Source organism: Equus quagga, chromosome 5 (genome assembly GCF_021613505.1).
Source record: "Equus quagga isolate Etosha38 chromosome 5, UCLA_HA_Equagga_1.0, whole genome shotgun sequence".
Taxonomy (NCBI): domain Eukaryota; kingdom Metazoa; phylum Chordata; class Mammalia; order Perissodactyla; family Equidae; genus Equus; species Equus quagga.
The window spans coordinates 35,692,233-35,711,265 of record NC_060271.1 but is presented as its reverse complement, the minus strand read 5'-3'; the positions used below and the strand labels follow the sequence as shown (position 1 = coordinate 35,711,265).

Below are 19,033 nucleotides of genomic sequence, written 5' to 3'. Positions count from 1 at the left end.
AGCACTCCTGGGCCACACCCTGCCTGCTCTGCTCCACGAAGGCATCGCTTCTCACGGGAGGTGCCTCCCTCCATAGCTGGGGTGGGAGGGGGTTGGTCTCAGGAATGGGATTAGGTGGAGGGAATCAGATGGCGCTTGGCTTCCGGAGGGCAGAGGTGCTCGGTCAGCTGGGGAGGGTTATGAAGCTGAGGGCAGCAAGCGAGTTGTGAGTGAGGGGGGGTGGAGCCTGGGGGGAGGAGAGCGGAGGGAGACGGGGAGGAGGGGGAGGGGGCCTGGGAGGGGGTGAGCTCTCCTTCTCTCTGCAATAAATCGGCTTAGCGGACGAGGGCCGAACAGCCCAGAAAGGATTAAAGAAAAGTCTGTATAATACAGCGGAGAGCGCGGCAACGGGAGGGCGGGGAGAGGGGGAGGGACGGAAGGGAGGGCGCGGGGAGGGGGGCGCTCGCGCCGCCGAGAGAGGCGAGCGCGAGGCAGAGAGAGCGCGATTCGGCTCCAAACTCCGGCGCTGCAGCCTCTTCGACTCCGGGCCGCGGTGGGCGCCGCGCGCAGCCTGGGAGTCGGGGAGCTGGGAGCCGCGGCGCGACCGGAGGACTCCCCGAGCGCGAGGGTCGCGGCGCCCCGCAAAGCCCGAGCCGAGTCGAGCCCGGCGCCCCGGCCACGGCGGCATGGGGGCGCCCCCGCGGCGCCCCACGCTGCCCGCCACCGTCGCGGCCGGCGGCCGGAGGCAGGAGCGCGCCTGAGCCCATGGCGAGGGGACCCGCCGCCCGCGCTCCCTCTGCCACCGCCGCCGCCGCCCCGCCACCGCCGCCAGCTCCCGGGCACCATGCGAGCCGCCCCGAGCCTCCGCGGCTGCGTCTGCCTGCTGCTCGCCGCGATCCTGGACCTGGCGCGCGGTGAGTGCGCGGGCGCCGGGCCGGAGCCCCAGCTGGGGACGCGCGCGGGGACGGGCCGCGGGGAAGGGCGCGGGCCGGGGTCGCTCTCGAGAGGCTCGGGGTCCGAGCACCGCTCCTGGCCTGGGGGCCTGTGGAGCCGGTCGGCTGGGCGAGGGAGGGAGCATGTCTCAGGAGGAGAGAGCGCTCGTGGGTCTGTGCCAGGGTGTGTGTGTGTGTAGGAGCGTGTGTCTTTGTTGCGTCTGTCTGAGGGTGTCCGGGGAGGAGCTGTGTGGAGAGGGTGCAGGAGTGTATTTAGAGATGTGAGTGTGTGTGATGGTGTGTGAGCGAGCGAGTGTCTGGAGGGGTGTTTGAGTGTCTGTCAGTTACACGGAGAAGGTGTGTGTGTGAGAAAGAGTGACTGGTTGGGGGTGTGAGCGGGTGCCAGCTGCTAGGTGAGGACGTGAAGTGTGTGAGCTCGTGTCATTGCATGTGTGAGCGTGTTAAAGGGCGGGGAGCATGTGAGGTGTGGCGTTTCATGCGTGTCCCAAGTATGCGGGTCTCTCTAGGGGTGTGTGACAGCTGATGGCTGTATTTCTGTGGGGGGGGGGGAGTGTGTGTGCATAGGAGGTGAGAATGTGACACTTGGGCAGGAGTGTGTGTATCTAGGATGTGTGAAGATTCAGGCGCGTGGGGTTGTGTCGCTTCGTGGGTCGGGAGTATGTGTGCATGCGATGGAGTGTGTGGTTCTAGTGTGGAGGGAGGTATGGATGCGACCGGGGGCTGAGGAGGTGTGAGCAGCGGTGTGTGTGTGTCCCGCGTGGACTTGGTCCCAGGCTGGGCTGAGCCAGCTGGAAGGGGGTTGAAGCTGAGCGGGGTCTCCAGAGCGAGCGACCGGTGGCTGCGCAGCTCCAGAGTCTGGGGTTCGCAGCCCCTTCGGTGCCTCCCGCCGGGCGCCGCCTGGTGGGTCTTAAGTGATGCCAGTAGTCGAACCTGGCGACCCCGGCACCTTTTGGGCAGTGAGCCGACGCGTTGGCTATGAGCCTGGCGGCAGGGAGGCGGGACCAGCGAAGAGCCGCGGGCGCGGAGACTAGAGGGTCCGTGTCCTCGATTCCCCCCTAAGCCTAGTGCCAAACCTGGGTGCCGAGGACCAGCCCGGCGGGAGCCACAGCCTGGTTCAACCGCGGAGGGAGAGAGAGACGCGGGGTGCCAAAAAGTAGCCACTGAGACCAGTAAAGTGTCAGTCCATACCCCAACAGCGTGATGGGGGCGGGATAGGTGGGGGGTCAGTGCTGTCCTCTGCCATATGCCTTGTCCTACTGGGAGGGGCCTAGCCAGGTTCTGAGAGTGCCTGCCAGGAAGGGGTGCCCCGCCTAAAATAACCCCACCGCCTTCTACCCGGAGGTCCTTGGAGAGCGCTGGGTCTGCGGATGGGCGAAGCTGCAGAATTGGAGCCTGAATGGTGGTCCTGCTGGCAGAGAGGGGGGAGGGATTGGAGTAGCCCAGAGGGAATGCCAACCCCGTACTTTGTCCGCCTTCCCTTGGAGCAAGAGTCTTTCAAAGTGGATTAAAATCTCCCCCCAACTTTGGGATGAGTGCTCCCTCCCTTGGATGCCTCTAGAGGGAAAGGTTATGGGGTGGGGGTGGGGGGCAGGTCCGGGTTCCGGCGCTACCGAGAGTGCGCTGGGCTTTGTTGAAAACCACAGGAGCACTCACCTGGACACTGCAGGGAGCTGGGGTGTGCGCTGGGGACGGGAGGGGAGCATCCTTTCTCCCCAGAATACACAGAACAGAGAGACACCACAGGGGTGGGGACGGCGACTGATGGGAAAGACGTTGGTGGGAAACCCCGCTCCGTCCAGACCCCACCCTGCGAGCTCTCCCCAGACCCTGCGAGCAGCCTTCTCCGGGCTGCCGAACCGCAGAGAGCTGACCCGGCGTCCTGGCGCCTCCGCTGCCCTCGGCCGCCTCTGCAGCTGCGGGAGGCGGGGGCTCGGGCGCCGGGGAGAGCGCGTCTGGGTCGGGGAAGCCGGCGTGGCCTCTGAGCGCCGCTGCTCCGGGCGAAGGAAGAGCGCCGACCGGGATCGCGGACGGGAAACTTTCCAAGCCCGGGGCGCGGGCGGGGGTCCCGTGCCGCCAGGGAGCCCTCTCTCCTCCGCAGAGGAGCGGAGCTTGCTCAAGGGTGGGGTCCCTCCTTCCCGGTTCCCCTTCACGCCCACGAGGGGGCGGGGGCACGAGAAGGGTCCGTGCGAGATGCAAGAGGCCGGCTTGCCGGAGGAGGGCGCCCTTCCTGGATGTGACGGGAACCATGCACCTGGCAGTTGCCTCGCCGGGCCATCTGCCAGGCGCTGCCTCGGAGGCGGGGAGGGTAGAATCCAGGGCAAGCATTCAGAAACGTTCCTGCCCAGTGGGGGGCGATGGCGGTCACTACTAGATAGGGACATGGCCAGTGCGCCCTCGCCCGTGCTGCCCCTATGGGTCGCAGAGCAACGGGGCTCACCTTTGGAGAGGTGTGTCCGCGCATTGGAAGAGGGGAGTCCTGCCCCTGGCTCCCCACTCCCCAGTATCTGACTCTCCAGGGGAGACACTCACGTTTCTTGGGTCTCCCAGATCACCCAGGAATTTACCTGGCCCGGGCGCTTCTGGGGAGGAAGTCCTGCATTTGTGCCTGTGTAGTGGCGGGGGAGACAGAGGGCACCGGTGATTGGGGGGGAGGGCGGGGGAGGAGAGTGGTTCTTGGATCTGCCTCTTTCCCCCTGGGAAATTCTCCGCGAAGATTAGGGAGTGGGCACGCCCAGTTAGGGCGAGTCAAAGGCCCCAGCCAGAGCCTGGCCGCTTCTCTCTTCGCAGCCGCGTGTCAGCTGGTGGGAGGGATGGCGGGGCTGGCTCGCCTGGGCACGGAGACTGCGGGGGCTGTGCGCGCGCGAGCTGGTGTGAAGACTCTATATATTCATCCCCCTTCCCCCCCCCCCCCCCCCCCCTGGACCCAGCACGGTTCCTTCTCAGCCCCAGGCAGGAGATTTAAGGACCCAGCCCCGCGCAGGCTGCTCCGCCCCGGCCCCAGCCGCCCCGCCCCCAGCCATAAGCTCCGCCCCCTTCCCTCCCCGGATGCAAACTGGCTTCCCCCTCCCCCAGACGTTTTACTAGTTTTTGCTTTTTAAGTGCAGAAAATGTTAGAGCTGGAAGCGACCTCCGAGATCACTTACTTCAGTGGTTCTGAAACTTCTATTTTTTAGCAGGAGAACCCTTTTAGAGTGGGAACTGATGATCACCCCCCTAAAACTCTAATGCCTTGGGCAAGATGGTAGACGCAAGAGGAGAGCTGCCTGGTCGATACGGGGTCCTTCCACACAAGTCTCCTTAAGCAATTGAGATTGCTCCTTTCCTAATATCACAGCTGGGCTTTCGTTTCCTCTATAGCCACGATTATATGGATCAGCTGCAGTGTGTGAAGCTCGCGCTAGCTGCTTCGCAGACCTCATGCAGGCTGCAAGATGGGTTTAAGCTCCTCTTGTCACAGATTAGGAAACTGAGGCTCAGGGTTTTAAGACTTGTTAGTGACTGGAGTTAGGGCTCCTTCCAGCTCCTGCCTGGTCCAGCCTCAGGCTCCCTCTTTCCTTCCAATGTTCCCTCTCTCAGGTTCCCCAGAATTCCTTTGTGGGGGCAAGGTACCAGTGATGCCTTAGATTGGCCTGCTACCCCGACTTTGCAGAACATCTGTCACACACACCTGAACTTCACTGCAGTTGCAGGAGGGGCCCGGGGGCCAGGGAAGGAGATGGAGGAATTTAAGTGACCTACTCCGGTTTCTGGCTTACAGCGGTCATGCCTCCAAAGGCAGAGGCCCAACAAAGGGGAGGCTGGTTAGTTCTCTTAACTGGGTGCCCTAGGGTCTGTGTAGGTGTCTCACCTGGCTTACCACCCTGTGCCACTCTGCTATATCCCCAGGTCACTTGAAATTCACTTATGCGTGACTTTATGCAAACACCCAAGTGTTTATTGTATACTGACTATGTGCCAGGCATGGTGCTAAGCACTGGGGACAGGGCCCTGAGCGTGGGAAGGGAGTCCCTGCCCTTATGGTGTTTACAGCTTAGTGGAGAATGGATTCTTCACTTAGAGAGAGGGAGGAGCTCTATCTCTGGCACTAACTGAGCTCTCACTGTATGCCAAGCACTGTGCCATGTGCTTTGTTGTTCTTGTCTCATTTAATCCTTACAGCCACCCTGAGAGGTAAAATTAGCCCTATTTTGCAGATAAGGAAACCGAGGTTCAGAGAGGCTAAGTGACTTGTCCAAGGTTACCCAGTCAGTAGGTGGTGAGCAGAGATTCAGACCCAGGACCATCTGACTCTTTCCTTCTGCTCTGCTGTCTCCTAGTGAGAAGGGACCTTGGTCACGTCCTCAGCTCCAGCCCTAAGGACAGTTGCAGTGTATCCACTCCCGGGTCTGGGTGTTTTACTCCTTCCCAAACCCTCATTGAGATAGGATTATCCAGTGGGTCCATCTGCACAGATGGGAGAGGAGTGTCCCTGAATGCCCTCATCATCATTGAGAGGATGAGTGGGCGTCTGTTGTGGGCAGGGCACATCTGAAAAGAGAAAGACCTATGACGGTGACCCTCATCGCAGTGGGGTGAGAGGTTGGGCACATTCCCGAAAAGATGAGTGACAATCCAGGGGAAATGTGTTGATAAGCTGCTAGATGCCAAATGAACTGATCTCCCCTTCAGGAAGTTCTTGGGGGAGGAGTGGTCACTTGGGGCATTAAGGGGACGCTTCAGAGGGGGGCGAGAACTTGAGCTGGACCTTGAAGTAAAGAGAGGACGTTCATAAGCCGAGCTCCAGGGAGGGAAACGTACCAGGAGGGAAACCTGCATGAGCAGAGAGCTGGAGGCAGGACGCAGCATGGTGGGACCAGCTCGCCTCCAGGTTATCTCCCCAGAGTCTAGTTGAGGACTGGGAGAAGGAAGAGTGATGTTCCTGGTAGCCACCAGGTACTGCACACCTACTAAATGTTCTTGCTGCGTTAGATGCTCTCCACAGTCTGCAAGGCGTATCGTTAGCCAGGTTTTGCAGATGAGGACGAGAGGCCCAGGATCTTTCTCTCTCTTCCTTCCTTCTTTTCTCTTCTTTCTTAAATAATGAACGAGGCTCAGGATCTTTTCTAAGTGGAAGAACTGGGGGTTTCAAACCCAGATCTGATGCAATCTGGAGACACCGCTGCTCCCAGAGGAGAGGAGAAGCTGTTTATTTTTTCATCACTGGAAGGAGGAATGCAGCAGCCTCTACCATTTGCAAGAGGATGCAAAATCTTCACTTAAACGATAAATGTCAGTGGTGGTGAACTACATGATTTCTCTTCCTGAGAGGCGTCTGTCAGCAGAATAAAGTTCCTGGGAAGGACCTGGGGGCTGGGATCCTAGAGGCCACCTGCACCCTTTCAGTGGAGTCCAGTAGCCAAGGGGCCCGTAACCACCAAGGCCTGCTGGCCGAGATTCCATAGATGGAACAAATAAATACAAAGTGCATGGAGCAGGAGGTGTGCAGAGCAGCAGCCCAAAGGAGGAGGAAAGGACATTGGGACACCCAGGAAAGGAATCCACCAGCCATGCCTACATCTCCTGGCAACACACCAGCTTTGCTTTGGGGAATTATGCACCCTCTCCACCTGCATGCCATCTTGGTAGGTGGCACAATCGGGTGAGGCACCCCCAGATGAGCCATCAGACACACTTTCCCTGGAATCTGAATATTGAGCGGAGGAAGCTGGAGAACCTCTGGAAAGTTCCCTGTGCTGGTGGGGGCCCCAAGAAACTGTACTTTGCTGGTTTCCCGGACCTAATAATGATGGGACCTGCCTCCCAGGGTGCTGAGCAGGGAGCGAGTCCTTATACACAGTGCTCTTAGCTCAGTCCTTTGGGCACTGATGGCTGTTACCAGGATTAACCATGCTTCCGCCAGACCTGCTCTAGCTCCAGCGGCGTGGGTGCCCCGGATGCCTGGGGCTTCAGCTTGTCCTTGCATTCTGTGCAATTCCCCATAAGCTCCCACCAGTTACTTTTTTTGGCTCGAGTTGTCCAGAGTCAGTTTGTGCTGTTTGCAAGAAAAGGACCCCACCTCATTCCCTCCCCAGGGGTGATGAGCCTTAGACTTGCTGGTCAGCCATGCTTGGCAACACCTGGAGGATGGTTCATGGCCTGCTGGCTGGGGGTGACCGATTTCCCTGCTTGCTCCCCATCTTTCCCTGGAGGCCCAAGGTGTTGTTCCCCCCAGATTGAGTGCAGTCTAAGACCCAAATGGTTTGTTTCTGAGAAAAGCAGGGGTGGAGCCAGCCTCACTGTGACCCTCCCACCCCCAGCCCTAGTCGACTAGAAGCTCCGTGAAGGCAAGGGGCCCCATCTTGTCCTGCTCACTATTGAAACTTCCTCACAGAGCACACAGTGAGTACTCAATAAAGGTTGGCTGTTGCGATGAATAAGCCACCTTTGGCCTTTAGACGTGTGCACCCTGGTTTAGAAGAGGGCTGGGTACATGCCTTTCTTTTCTTTTTGAGAAGATTAGCCCTGAGCTAGAGCTAACATGCTGCCAATCCTCCTCTTTTTGCTGAGGAAGACTGGCCCTGAGCTCACATCGTGCCCATCTTCCTCTACTTTCTACGTGGGACTCCTGCCACAGCATGGCGTGCCAAGTGGTGCCATGTCCGCACCTGGGATCTGAACCGGTGAACCCCGGGCCGCCGAAGCAGAATGTGCATACTTAACTGCTGCGCCACCGGGCCGGCCCCAGGGTACATGCCTTTCTACAGAACCGTGTGTGACAAGGCTTCTTGTGCGTGGAGCTTAGGCCGGATTCACAAGTGAACTGCCTGTTCAGAAAGTTCTGCCCCTGGAACCACGTCTGTCTTTCTGAAGACTCTCAGGTCCTCAAAGTGGTGGAGACTGTGACTCCCCCCATCCTGACTCCCGAGCTGCCAGTAGGACTTGAGAGTTGACAAAATGCTTCCATACCCGTTGCTCCACTTAGTCCTCGTCAGACATGAAGGTGGTTACTCTTGTGCCCATTGAAGAGACCAGGGAAACTGAGGCTCAGGGAGATGAAAAGGTAGTGGCAGGAAGTGGTTGGACTGGAAGCTGGGCTTGGTGGCTGTGCACCCAGCCTTCCTTCCCTCCCCCACTCACTGCACTGCTTCTGTCAGCCCCCAGGGGTCCGAATGAGACAGGTCAGCTCCCTTTGACCAATATGGACACTTTGACCAATAAGCAGGCGCTGTGGGCTGGGTGCTGTTGCAGCCACTTTGCAGATACGGCCTCCTCCATCCTCCACTGCCGTCCAGATGGGTGTGACATCCTCTGTCCCCAGGCGAGCATGCTGATGTGCCCATGGCCGTCTCTCCACCCCACAGACTTGGCCTGCTGAGGTTTCTGGCCTTAGCTTCCCCTCCACCCTGACTTCCGCCCTTTCTTGGCTCAGAGAGCAGGCATCTGCCCTCAGCCAGCACAGCCCCCAGCTCCTTCAACCTCCCTCCAAGTCTTTTCTGTTGCCCGCTTCCTGCCCTCTACACTGCCTCCCCCGCGCGCCACCCCTGCTGACCCAGGTGTCCCCTAAGAGTGCTGGCAGTGGCACTTTGAGCAACACTGTTGAAACGACCCTCCTCTGGGGCTGGAGATGGTTGTGGGTTGGTCTCCCTACTGGACAGAGGGCTCTTGAGGGTGGGATCCCTGCCCCTCCAGCCCTGGCATGGGCCCTGGCTCTGAGCAAATCCTGAAGATGTGTTTGTTGAATGAATGAATGATGTCTCCTCTGAACCTGAGTGGTTTGGTCCAGACACTAGGCCTGGGCCTGTTTCCTGGTCCAGCTCAGTCACCTCCGGAAGTCCTTTCTGGTATGAGGGTGTGTTCATGGTCCAGCTCTGCCCACCATCACTCATGTTGGCATCGTGACTGGCATCTGGGGGATGAGCCAACAGGAGAAGTTGGTGGGAAGGCCAGAGGGCTTCCTGTTCCTTCTGGGTTCTCCTCGGGGTGGGGTTGGGGGGAGGGTGCTGCCCTTGATTGGTGATGGGTGAGGAGATTTGGGGAAGAAAGGAAGGAAGGAAAAAAGCATGCACTGAGCAGCTACTGTGTGCCAAGCCCTGTGGCAGCCATGTTCACACACGATGTCATATTAACTCCCCCCAGAGACTCCCATTTTGCAGATGCGGAATGAGGCTTAGAGACGTCGTGTGATTTGTCGAAGGTCCCACTGCTAGTGAGGGGCGAGCTGCATTCACACCCAGGCCTTGATCATGCTTCTCTTTCCAACTCTGAGTTTACAGCTTGAAACTGATCAGTGGGAGTATTCACACCACAGAAATCAGCTAACACTACAGATCAGGGCTCCCCCACCCCAGAGCTGGTTGTCACTCTTACCAGCACAGCACTGGGCATGGGCTTCCTTCCTCCATCACCGTCTCTGTGGAGCAGCCACCTGGTGTTAACGTACTTTGGTTTCCATCTGAACTGGGTTCGAGTCGCAGTAGGGCCGCTTCCTAGCAGAGTATCCTTGGACAAGTCACTGCCTCTCTGAGTCACAGTTTCCTTGTCTTTTGAAAATGGACGGTGTTGTGGGGATAAATGAGATAATACATGATGCACCTGGTGTGTAATCGGGCCTCAGTCCTTGACCCTCCCTTCCTCCTAAACCCCGCGGTGGGCTCAGCCGGCCCTGGAGTCTCTGGGCGAGGCAGAGCGGGCTCCCGCTTTCTACTCCCTGCCCTGGAAGCTGACTTCGGGGCCCAGCCAGGGGATCCAGGCTCATTCTGGACTGGCACAGAGCCCCACTTAAGGAATTTCGGGCTGTTGGCCGCCCCACACAGCATGAATGCATTTGAGAACAATAAAAGATCACGTGTAATAAATGCCTACACAGGGACTCCAACATAAATCCTTGGGAATGAAAAGGAGTGGCCCAGGAAGGCGCTGACAGATTGAAGCCATCTTGATCTTGACACGTAAGGAGGAAATCCCAGGCAGCGGGAACGGCAGGTGCAAAGGCCTGGAGGAGGGACTCAGAATCCTGCCTGGCTGTGCGAGAGCTGGGAGGCAGGGAGGCAGCTGGCCTCACCTGACTCTAAAGTGCTCGCGGAGAAGCTGGGAATGAGGCTGGAGCTGTTGGCAGAGCCCCCCGTGCCGGGGTGAGGGGTCTGGAGTTGAGCCCGGGGGCCGTGGGAAGCAGTTGAAGAGAGAGGAGTGGCGTTCCCAGAGCAGTGCCCTGGGAAGATTAATTTGGCTTTTCTGGGCCACCTGAAGCTGGAAACTCTTGGAACCTCCGTCGGGTTATAAATGATTGCTCTGGGGTGCCCAAAGAGACAACGGCCTCCAGGAAGAGATGCTGTTATCTGGAGTCTGCCGCCTGTCCCAGAGTGTCCAGACCCGGCAAGGAGGGGAAGCCAGGCTCCTGCAAGGCCCTGCCGAGATCGCCCGGCCTGCAATGGGGCTGCTCCAGCCGGTGCATATACATGGACCTGAACCAAGAGCGATGGGAGTAGCTTGTCCTGGGGAGAAGCTTCTAGTTCCCCAGGGGGCGTGGGCTCTGGGGTCTGACCAGGGTTCAGATCCCATCTCCACTGCTTATCCAGCACATGAACTCAGATACCCTCTTTGTTACTTTCAGCCTCGATTTCTCCAGCTGAACGGGCAGCTCGTCATGGTGGTCTCGCAGGGTCGGGGCTGCTGGGAAGAGTAGGGGCCCTCCTGCACAGTGCCTGGCACACAGTAGGTGCATGAAAAGTGGCTGCCACTGCTGTAATGATGTTTGGCTTCCTGCCCTGTGGTGGAATCTCCCCACGTGAAGGGGAAGAAGTGTTTACAAGTTCCGATGCCCAGGAGGAAGGGGTACCAGGCAGGTTCCCGGCACTGAACACTAAGCGAGTCCTCAGGCGTGGAGTTACAGAGCGTCAGGGCCAGACGGGAGCTGAGCCATCATCTGCACTGTCTCCTCTCCCCATTTTAAAGCTGAGAACACTGAGGCCAGGGAGAGGACAGACTCTTCTGTCGGTGCACACGTTGTGTATGACGTGGGACCCGGCCTTCTCCTTCAAGGCCCTGGGGGCCAGCCCAGGGCACATCAGGCAGACCCACCATGATGAGAGCTTTGCATGGGGGAGCATCAGGGTCCCCCAGACTCGGGCAGGGATCTTGGCGGGCTGCAGTGGGGAGTGACCCCCCAGACTCGTAAATCGCAGGAGTGGCTTGGGAGTCGCCCGGGAGCAAGGCAGCTGAGCCATTGGGCTTTTTTGTCCCTTTGCCAAGCTGTTCCCTTTGCCCTTTTGTTTCTTTCTGCAGAGGCACTCTCGCTCCTCCGATGGGGTTGTTTGTCACCAGTCCAGTCATTGGCGCCTCCATTATCTCCCAGCACCGCCCCTCCCTCCCCTCTCCTTAAGGCTGCCCCAGAGGAAGGCGTCCATCATGGCTGCCCTGGCATCATGCTGGGCAGGGCGGGAGCTGGGGCAGGCGCGGTGCAGATGCACTCGCGGGGCGATGATAGGGGCTGGAGTGGCCAGAGGGTGGATGGCATCCGCTCCAGAGCTGGAGCTCACTGCCGGAGCTGCAGGTTTTTGTCAAGTGGGTATTCAGGCCACACGATTACCCAAGGCCAGGGGCCTGGTTCTACAGAAGCAGGTGATAAGTTCCTAATTGTCACCCGGCACCTGATGTCTCCGGCAGGGAGTGAGGTGGGGGCGGCAAAGGCACCCACATCACAAAGACTTCTTTGTTGGCTTGGGTGGCAGAGAAATGGACCAAGCTCCTCTTGGAGGCGAAGAGACAAAGAGGCCAAGAGGCAGCATCAGAAGGTGGATTCTAAGACCTGTCGCTGCCTGAGGAGCCCGCTGGGAGGGGAAAGGCAAGCCCCAGGGGGAGAGATTCAGTTACCCAAAAGGCACGAGTTTGTGCTTCCCAGGGCAGTGTGACTCCCAGAGAGAGCCCTTTCTTGTTGCAGGAAGCAGCATAGTTCATTCATTCATTCATTCATTCATTCAGTCATTCACTGACTCGTTCATTGGTGCAGCGAATACTAATTGAATGTGTCCTGCGGGTCAGCACCGTGCTGTTCTAGAAATCCGGCAGAGAACAAACAGGCAGGTTCTTGCTCTCATGGGGTTTCCAGCCCAGGGCTGTGCTGTTCCATCCACGGCCGTGTTTGATGATTGACATTTACATGACAACTAAACAAAGCACTCAGCTTTTATTCAACCAAATTAAACAAAATCCAGTTCCTCAGTCAAACTAGCCGGGTCTGGGGCAATGTTTCTTGTTAGGTGGGGCCTGCCCACTGGCAAAATAACAAGGAATCATGAAGAGGAGGGTCTTCCCCTGTTCCTTTCTCGTCTTGTCCTTCCAGTTGTGCCGAGGAGAACGCCTCAGGCTGGTGATGTCATGTTTTTCACACCCTCCACTGCCCGCTAATCCACCTTTCCAGCAAGTACATCAGGCATCAAGCCTTCAGCGAGCCAGAGGGAGCAAGACTTTTAATAGCAGTGATCTGTTTTCGTTGTAATTCTTTTTCAGTCGCCCTCTGTTTAAGGCAAGTGAGACTGGTGTGCCATTTGGGGCAGTGATTTAAATTCTCTCTTTCTTTAAAAATGGCTTATTTAAGTAAAAAATGAGTTGAGTTAAAGAAAAATGTTAAGTACAGAGGAGAGCAGGTGGCATGCGGATATGGCCAAGCTGTGAAGGTGGCGGGTGCGAACGCGTGCAGTTGAGAAACCCCGGTTCAGACGGAATGGCGCGTGCGTTGGGGGCAGACGGAGTAGGGAGCCACGGTCAGCGCCGTCGTTACTCACTCGACAGCCATCAGGTTCATCAGGAAACGCCAGGCTCCACTGGGGCGTCTGAGGAGCGCTTATTAAAGGGGCTGTTTGCATGGGGCGTGGGGCAGGCAGCAGGGCACAGGGCAGCCCCTGGGGGCGAGGAGCAGTGGGGAGCCATTGTCACCCATAGACAGGAAAGAGGGCTGTGTGGGACAGGGCTGCCTGATGGGACGGTGGCCCTGGGCAGAGGGGTGCAGCCAGCTTCTGGGGACCTGCCAGGGGGCCAGAGGGAGGAGTCCCCCAACCTCACCCTCCTCCTGCCTTTAAGGCTCTTGCTGGTGCCGCCCATGGATCCAACCCAAGTGGACGCCCATATAGCGGGGCCTCCCAGGCACAGAGCCACTGGAGGGGGGATGGAGAGCGAGCTGGGAGCAAACAGCAGAGATCTGGCACCGTCCTGCTGAAGTGTCAGTCTCCCATCTATAAAGTGGAGATTGCGCTACCTACGCAACAGAGGGGCTGTGATGAGGAAGTGGGACCATGTGTGGTCCTGGATGTTAGATTTTCCCAAGCCAAAAAGTAGATATGAGGAGCCAGACTGGTGGCATAGTTGTTAAGCTCATGCTCTCCACTTCAGTGGCCTGGGGTTTGTGGGTTCAGATCCCAGGGGCGGACCTATAACTGCTCCTCAAGCCATGCTTTGGCAGCATCCCGCATACAAAGTGGAGGAAGACTGGCACCGATGTTAGCTCAGCGACAATCTTCCTCAAGCAAAAAGAGGAAGATTGGCAACAGATGTTAGCTCAGGGCCAATCTTCCTCACCAAAAAATATATATATATATATATGAGCATCTGAACCTGGGCTTTAAGAAGGTGGAACTGGCTTTTCAGGGGCACGGTGAATGTGAAGGGAGAGCACAGTGGTTTGCAGAGAGGAAACGCCTGCACTCTCCGCTGTTGAGGTTGACCTTTGCTTTGTGTCGTCTCTACTCTAGAGTCTTCAACGTCCCTACACCTCCCCTGCCCCCTGGTCTGCCTCTCTGATTGATTACTCCACCCCAGGGCACACTGATTCGTCGTTCCCCAGTCTATTTTCCGCCCTATTTCCCACAAAGAGATTCTTTCTCCTTAGATCCATTTGGGGCATCTTTCCTGCCATCCCCGCTGGCTCCTACCATGTGCAGCCTGGTCCACATCAGTCACGAACACACTCAACGCTCCCTCCTCCTTCCGAGTGGAAAGGAAGGTGCTCTCCAAGCCTCAGCTCCTCTCAGTGGAGGCTGCTTCCCCCTTGCAGGTGGGGGAGGAGGCAGGATCCCAGGGAGCAAGTCAGCCCTTTGGACCAGCAGCTCTTCGTCCCTCGCCTGAGAGCTGAAAGTGCTCATGCCGCTTTAGAGGGCTCGTCTCCCTGGAGCGGATGGCGTTTGGGGAGTAGCTGGCTTCTAAATGGAGACAACCATTTCTTGGGAAAACTTCTACCCGCAGCTGCCTCGGCTCCAGGCTTCTCCCTTGGCTGAGGGGACTTCCCTCTTGCCCCTCTGTTTTCCTTTGTCCCGTCTTTTTTCCATCTACCTTGACTGTTCAAATTGACTTTGATGAGAACTAATTTTGCCAGTTGAGATTCACGAGACGCTTACACCATCCGTGCTTTGCTGAAATTGCCGTGACAAATACCAGTGGCAATTTCTTCTCTGGCTCATTCTCTAAAGGGCTCCGGGCAGGGCACAGCGCCCCTGCCCGCTGCCAACACGCCGTCCGTCAACACCGCTGTCTTCCGCCAGCCCTGCTATTTGCCCTGCCCCTGCCTCCTGGCTCAGTGGCAGTGTGACCCTCTGGGGGGGCGTCGACTGCTCAGTGGGGATAAACACGCCTTAGGAAAAACTCCACCAACAGCCCCCTTGAGTCTCGTTTCCAAGTTGGCCAAGGTGACATTCCTTTATTCAGCCCCCTTTCTGTCTACCTGACTGTTCCGTTGACATGAATGAGGACTCATTCTCCAGTTGAGTATGGGGCCATGTCCTGCGGGCTGGTCCTCCCTCCATGCTGGCCGCGGGGCCTCCCTCCATCCTAGCACTGGGGTGCCACCTCTGGCTCCTGGGTCTCAGCGGTGGCTTTTGTCACCCATGTGTCTCTCTCCCTGGGTGGTGGCAGTGCTGCCTTCTGGTCAGCCAGCTCTGACGCACTCCCTGGTCCGAGCGTGGGCACACTGCAGAGACCGCCAGACTTCGGTCTGCCCTTCACCATGTTGGTCATATCTACATCCCGTTTGAACTATTACTTACATCACCATTTCCTTAAAATCAAATTTGCATTAGTTTCCTCTTTTTTGATTTGTTTTGTGCAAAGGTATAACGTATAGGTGTGTTATGCTGAGTGTATATATTTTTCTTTGTTCATATTAAAATAAACATGTGACTATTTGAATTTTTTAAAAAAAGCTTCTCCACACCACCTAGCAGCATCCTGAGAGCCACAGTGGAAAACACCGGTTTGGTAGAAAGGGTGCCAGCCTTGGAGTTATGAGCCCCAGGATCCGATTTCAACCTCTCCTTTAACTTGCTGCATGACTCACCCCCCTCCCCTGAGTCTTAGGTCCATAAAATGAGGGGTTCAGTCTGAACGATCGGGTTCTAAGATTCTTTGACGGGGAATAAGATTGGGAAGGACAGTCCCATCTATGTCCAGAATATTTCCTTTAAGACATATTTGATACCCCCAAGTTCCCACCTGTGGGATGAAGCATCCTGCCTCCAGTGGACCTCGCTGAACAGCAGCTGTTCAGTGACACCAATAGCCACTCACCTCCTCAGAGCACAGACTTGGCCTCACTTCAGTTCCATTCAACAGCCATTTCTGAATTCCGTTCACCAGCACCTGCTCTGGGTCGGGCCCTCTGCTTGGGCCGGCACCACAGGAGGGCCCAATAAGACCCAGCATCTGTCCTCAAGGTGTTCACGGTCTCCTGGGGCAGCTAGGCAGGCCAACAAATAAATTACAGAATAATGCTGGAAATTCTAAAATTGAAATAGCTACCAAGTCCTTGCAGGAACGCAGAGAGGGAATAATTAATCTGCCTGAGGTGTTGGGGAAAGTCATCTATCACCAGAGAGGTTAAGCCACTTGCTCAGGATTGCATAGCGGTAAGTGGCCACGCGGAGTTTTGAACCCAGGACGTCTCATGTTGTAACTGCTTTCTATGCTCTCTGCCAGTGATCCCTTCCAACTTGACCTTTTGTGATTCTAGAGCTTTTGGGACCTCCCCTCCTGATCCTATGTAGCTTTAGGGGCAGGAGCTCCATCAGCAGCCGGAGCTGGCCCTGGGCTCTGTAGCTGGGCCACTGTGGAAGGCCAGGGGCCTGGCCCACCTACCTCAGCAGTCGCCGGGTGGCAGTTCGGTTCTGCTCTGTTGTCTCTGGCTACGTTATTATTCTTCTTTCTTTCCAGCATGCTGCTAAAAGCTTCCTGCATAGCGCATGCAATCCGCTCTTTAAAATTTCAAGGGCTTTACTTAAACAATGTTATTTCCCTGGGAAAGGAGATGGAAGAGGCATTTGTGATGGTTATATTTAGTGCAGTGTGTGGGTCTGAGCAGATGAGTGTGGGGTTTGGTGGGCGTGGGGGTGACCAGGGAGATGTGTCCATGGCGATGGGAGGGTCTGCAGCTGGTCTCCCTTCCTCCTCATCCCCCAGAAAGCGTAGCCTCAGAGGGATCTTCTGGAAAGATCACTGGGGTGCTGCCTGAGGTGAACCACTGGGGAAACATACAGCTGGACCAAAAGCCCTGTCCTTCTGCCACACAGGACCTCAGTACTGAAGACATGGTGCTCCTCTCTGCCCCAGGGTCTTTGCATGTGCTGTTCCCCCTGCTGGAACTCACCTCCTTCTTTGGACTCAGTCCTGTTCGTCATTCAGGTCTTGCCTTAGATATTACTTCATTCATTCACTATTTACTCAGATACTTTCCGTCTACCTACTGTGTTCACAGCATATAGGGTACAGAGGTCGTTTGTGACTCGTCTTCATGTCCCCTGTGCCTGGCATGGTTCTGGCACAGAGCAACCATCAGCAAGTGTTTATGGAACTAATGAGAGCCTGGAATCTGGAGGAAGGATAAAGTTGCCCTCCCGTTGCTTAGAGCCTCCTTGGAGATTCCGGCCAAAGACACTGTGAACTCTGAGTGAGCCAGTTGGGTCTTACAGAGATTTACCTGTTCAGGGAAGGAAGGGAGAATTCATTCCCACCTTCTTTTGACCATCCATTGACCCACCCATCGACCCATCCATCCACCCACCCACCCACTCATCCACCCACCCATCCATCCACCCATCCATCCATCCACCCTCCCATCCATCCATCCATCCACCTATCCTCCATCCACCAACCCACTCATCCACCCTTCCTTCCACCCACCTATTCATCCATCCATCCACCCATCCACCATCCACCCACCCACTCATCCACCCATCCATCCACCCATCCATCCATCCATGCATCCATCCATCCACCCACCCACCCATCCATGCATCCATCCATCCATCCACGCATCCACTCATCCGTCCACCCATCCACTCATCTATCCATCCATCCATCCATCCATCCATCCATCCACCCTTCCATCCATCCATCCCTCCACCCATCCATCCGTCTATCCATCCATCCATCCATCCACCATCCATCTATCCATCCACCCACCCACTCATTCATCCACCCACCATCCATCCATCCGTCCATCCATCCACTCATCTGAAAAATAGGACCCTTCCTATGTTGCAGGTAGAGTGCTGGGCACTGAGATACAGTGGTGATAGATAAAGACAAAGCCTGCCCTTCTGGAGCTCGCCTTGCAGAGCGCGTGACTAGGCAGAGAGCACACATGAACGTGTGACCGAAGGGCGGGCAGTGATAACCTCGATGGAGAAGAAGGCCTGGTAAGAGTGATGGGAAAGTCAGGGACAGGCCCTATTTCTTGAACATCTACTACATCCAGGCCCTGGGGCTGTGAATAAGCACAGCCACTGTCTGCAGTGAGTCTGGGGACGGGGAGAGCCAGGACGGGTGTGGCAGTGACTAGGGAGTGCACAGTCAGGTGGGCCTCCGGTGAGGTTCTGGGGGAGGAGCTGGGTCTTGGGGGAAGGGAGGGTTTGGCAGGATTCAGCTGACTCATGGTTTTCAAACTGTGCTCCTTGGAACCCCAGTTTCCCACAGAGGGACCCCCTGGCATCATTGGGCGGCCAGAATGTGGTCAGAGTGATAGTTGATGGGCCCTCGTCCTAAGTCAGGCCAGGAGCCCTGCTTTGCCTGTTTCATAGACGGGGCTTCTACTGAAGCTTGACTTTGAGGGAAGGAATCTGAAAATGAGTGTTTTGGAGGATGGGGAGGAAGGCTGGACCATCACGGCTGGAGGAGGGTGTGGGGTTTTTCTGTTTAGATTCAACACTATTTTCACTCTATGTGTGGGGAAATCGAGGCCCAAAGGGGCCAGTGACTTGTTCCAGGTCACCAGCAGGAGGGGCCATAATCTGGGACAAAGGCCTCTGATCTCTGCCTTTTTCCAAACTGGAAGGGAGGCCTGTGATAAAACACCTCCTGACCCTGGACAGGTGGCATGGGGGCCATTGTACCCCCCCCCGGCCCAGCCTCAGAGCACCCCTATAACCCTCTCCTCGGCCGGCCCACTGGTCTGCCCACCCTCGTGGGAGCCTGGAATTAGACAAAATGTTTTATGATCCCACGCTTCGTTATGTTTTATTAAAAGCGCCTGTGTGGCTCCCGCTGGCACATCTGCCAGGCCCGGGCCGGGGCTTCCTCTCCCTCCTCCACTGCCACCTCTCCGCAGCCGAGCAGGCGGACAGCTGCCACCCCAGCCCCTAGCCCTTCCCCCGCAGAGCAGAGCCCCAGCCAGGCTGTCAGGTGTCGATGAATAAAGGGGATCCTGCAGGTGGGGACAGACCGAGGATTTAGAATGATCACGCTGTGTGTTCACACAGCCCCATCTGGTCCCGCAGCTACCCTTGGATGGAACTGGTTCAGAGAGGTGGAGGGGCAAGTCCAAAGTCACACAGCACATTAGATGCTCCTAGTCCTGTGTGTCTTGCCCCTTCCCATGCTCCCCGTGCAGATCCAAGGGCAAGCTGACGTCCCTCCCCAGGCTGCCCGTGTTCTATCCACCAGTGACCGGAGGGAATACCATGCTGTCAGCAGGCTCTTGGTTTCAATCCGGGAGCCAGGAGGAAAGCCCTGGCATCAGGTATTTCCGGTGGAGAAGCTGCTCTCCACTTCCTCCCGGTGGGGGTCCTGTGCCGTATCAGTGGGCCAGGCGGAGTGTGTAGAGTGTGGCCCACCCGGATCTGAATGGCAGCTGAGTCACCTGCTAG

General features: G+C 57.0%; 1 protein-coding gene across 1 annotated transcript in view; it reads left to right on the top strand.

Annotated features, from left to right (window-relative positions):
• Nucleotides 1-823: 823 nt before the first annotated feature.
• Nucleotides 824-19,033, top strand: part of IGSF21 (immunoglobin superfamily member 21) — a 237,547-nt gene continuing 219,337 nt past the window's right edge. The window contains exon 1 of the mRNA XM_046663094.1: nucleotides 824-893. Within this exon, the coding sequence (XP_046519050.1) occupies nucleotides 824-893 (70 nt within the window). The remainder of the gene's footprint in view (nucleotides 894-19,033) is intronic.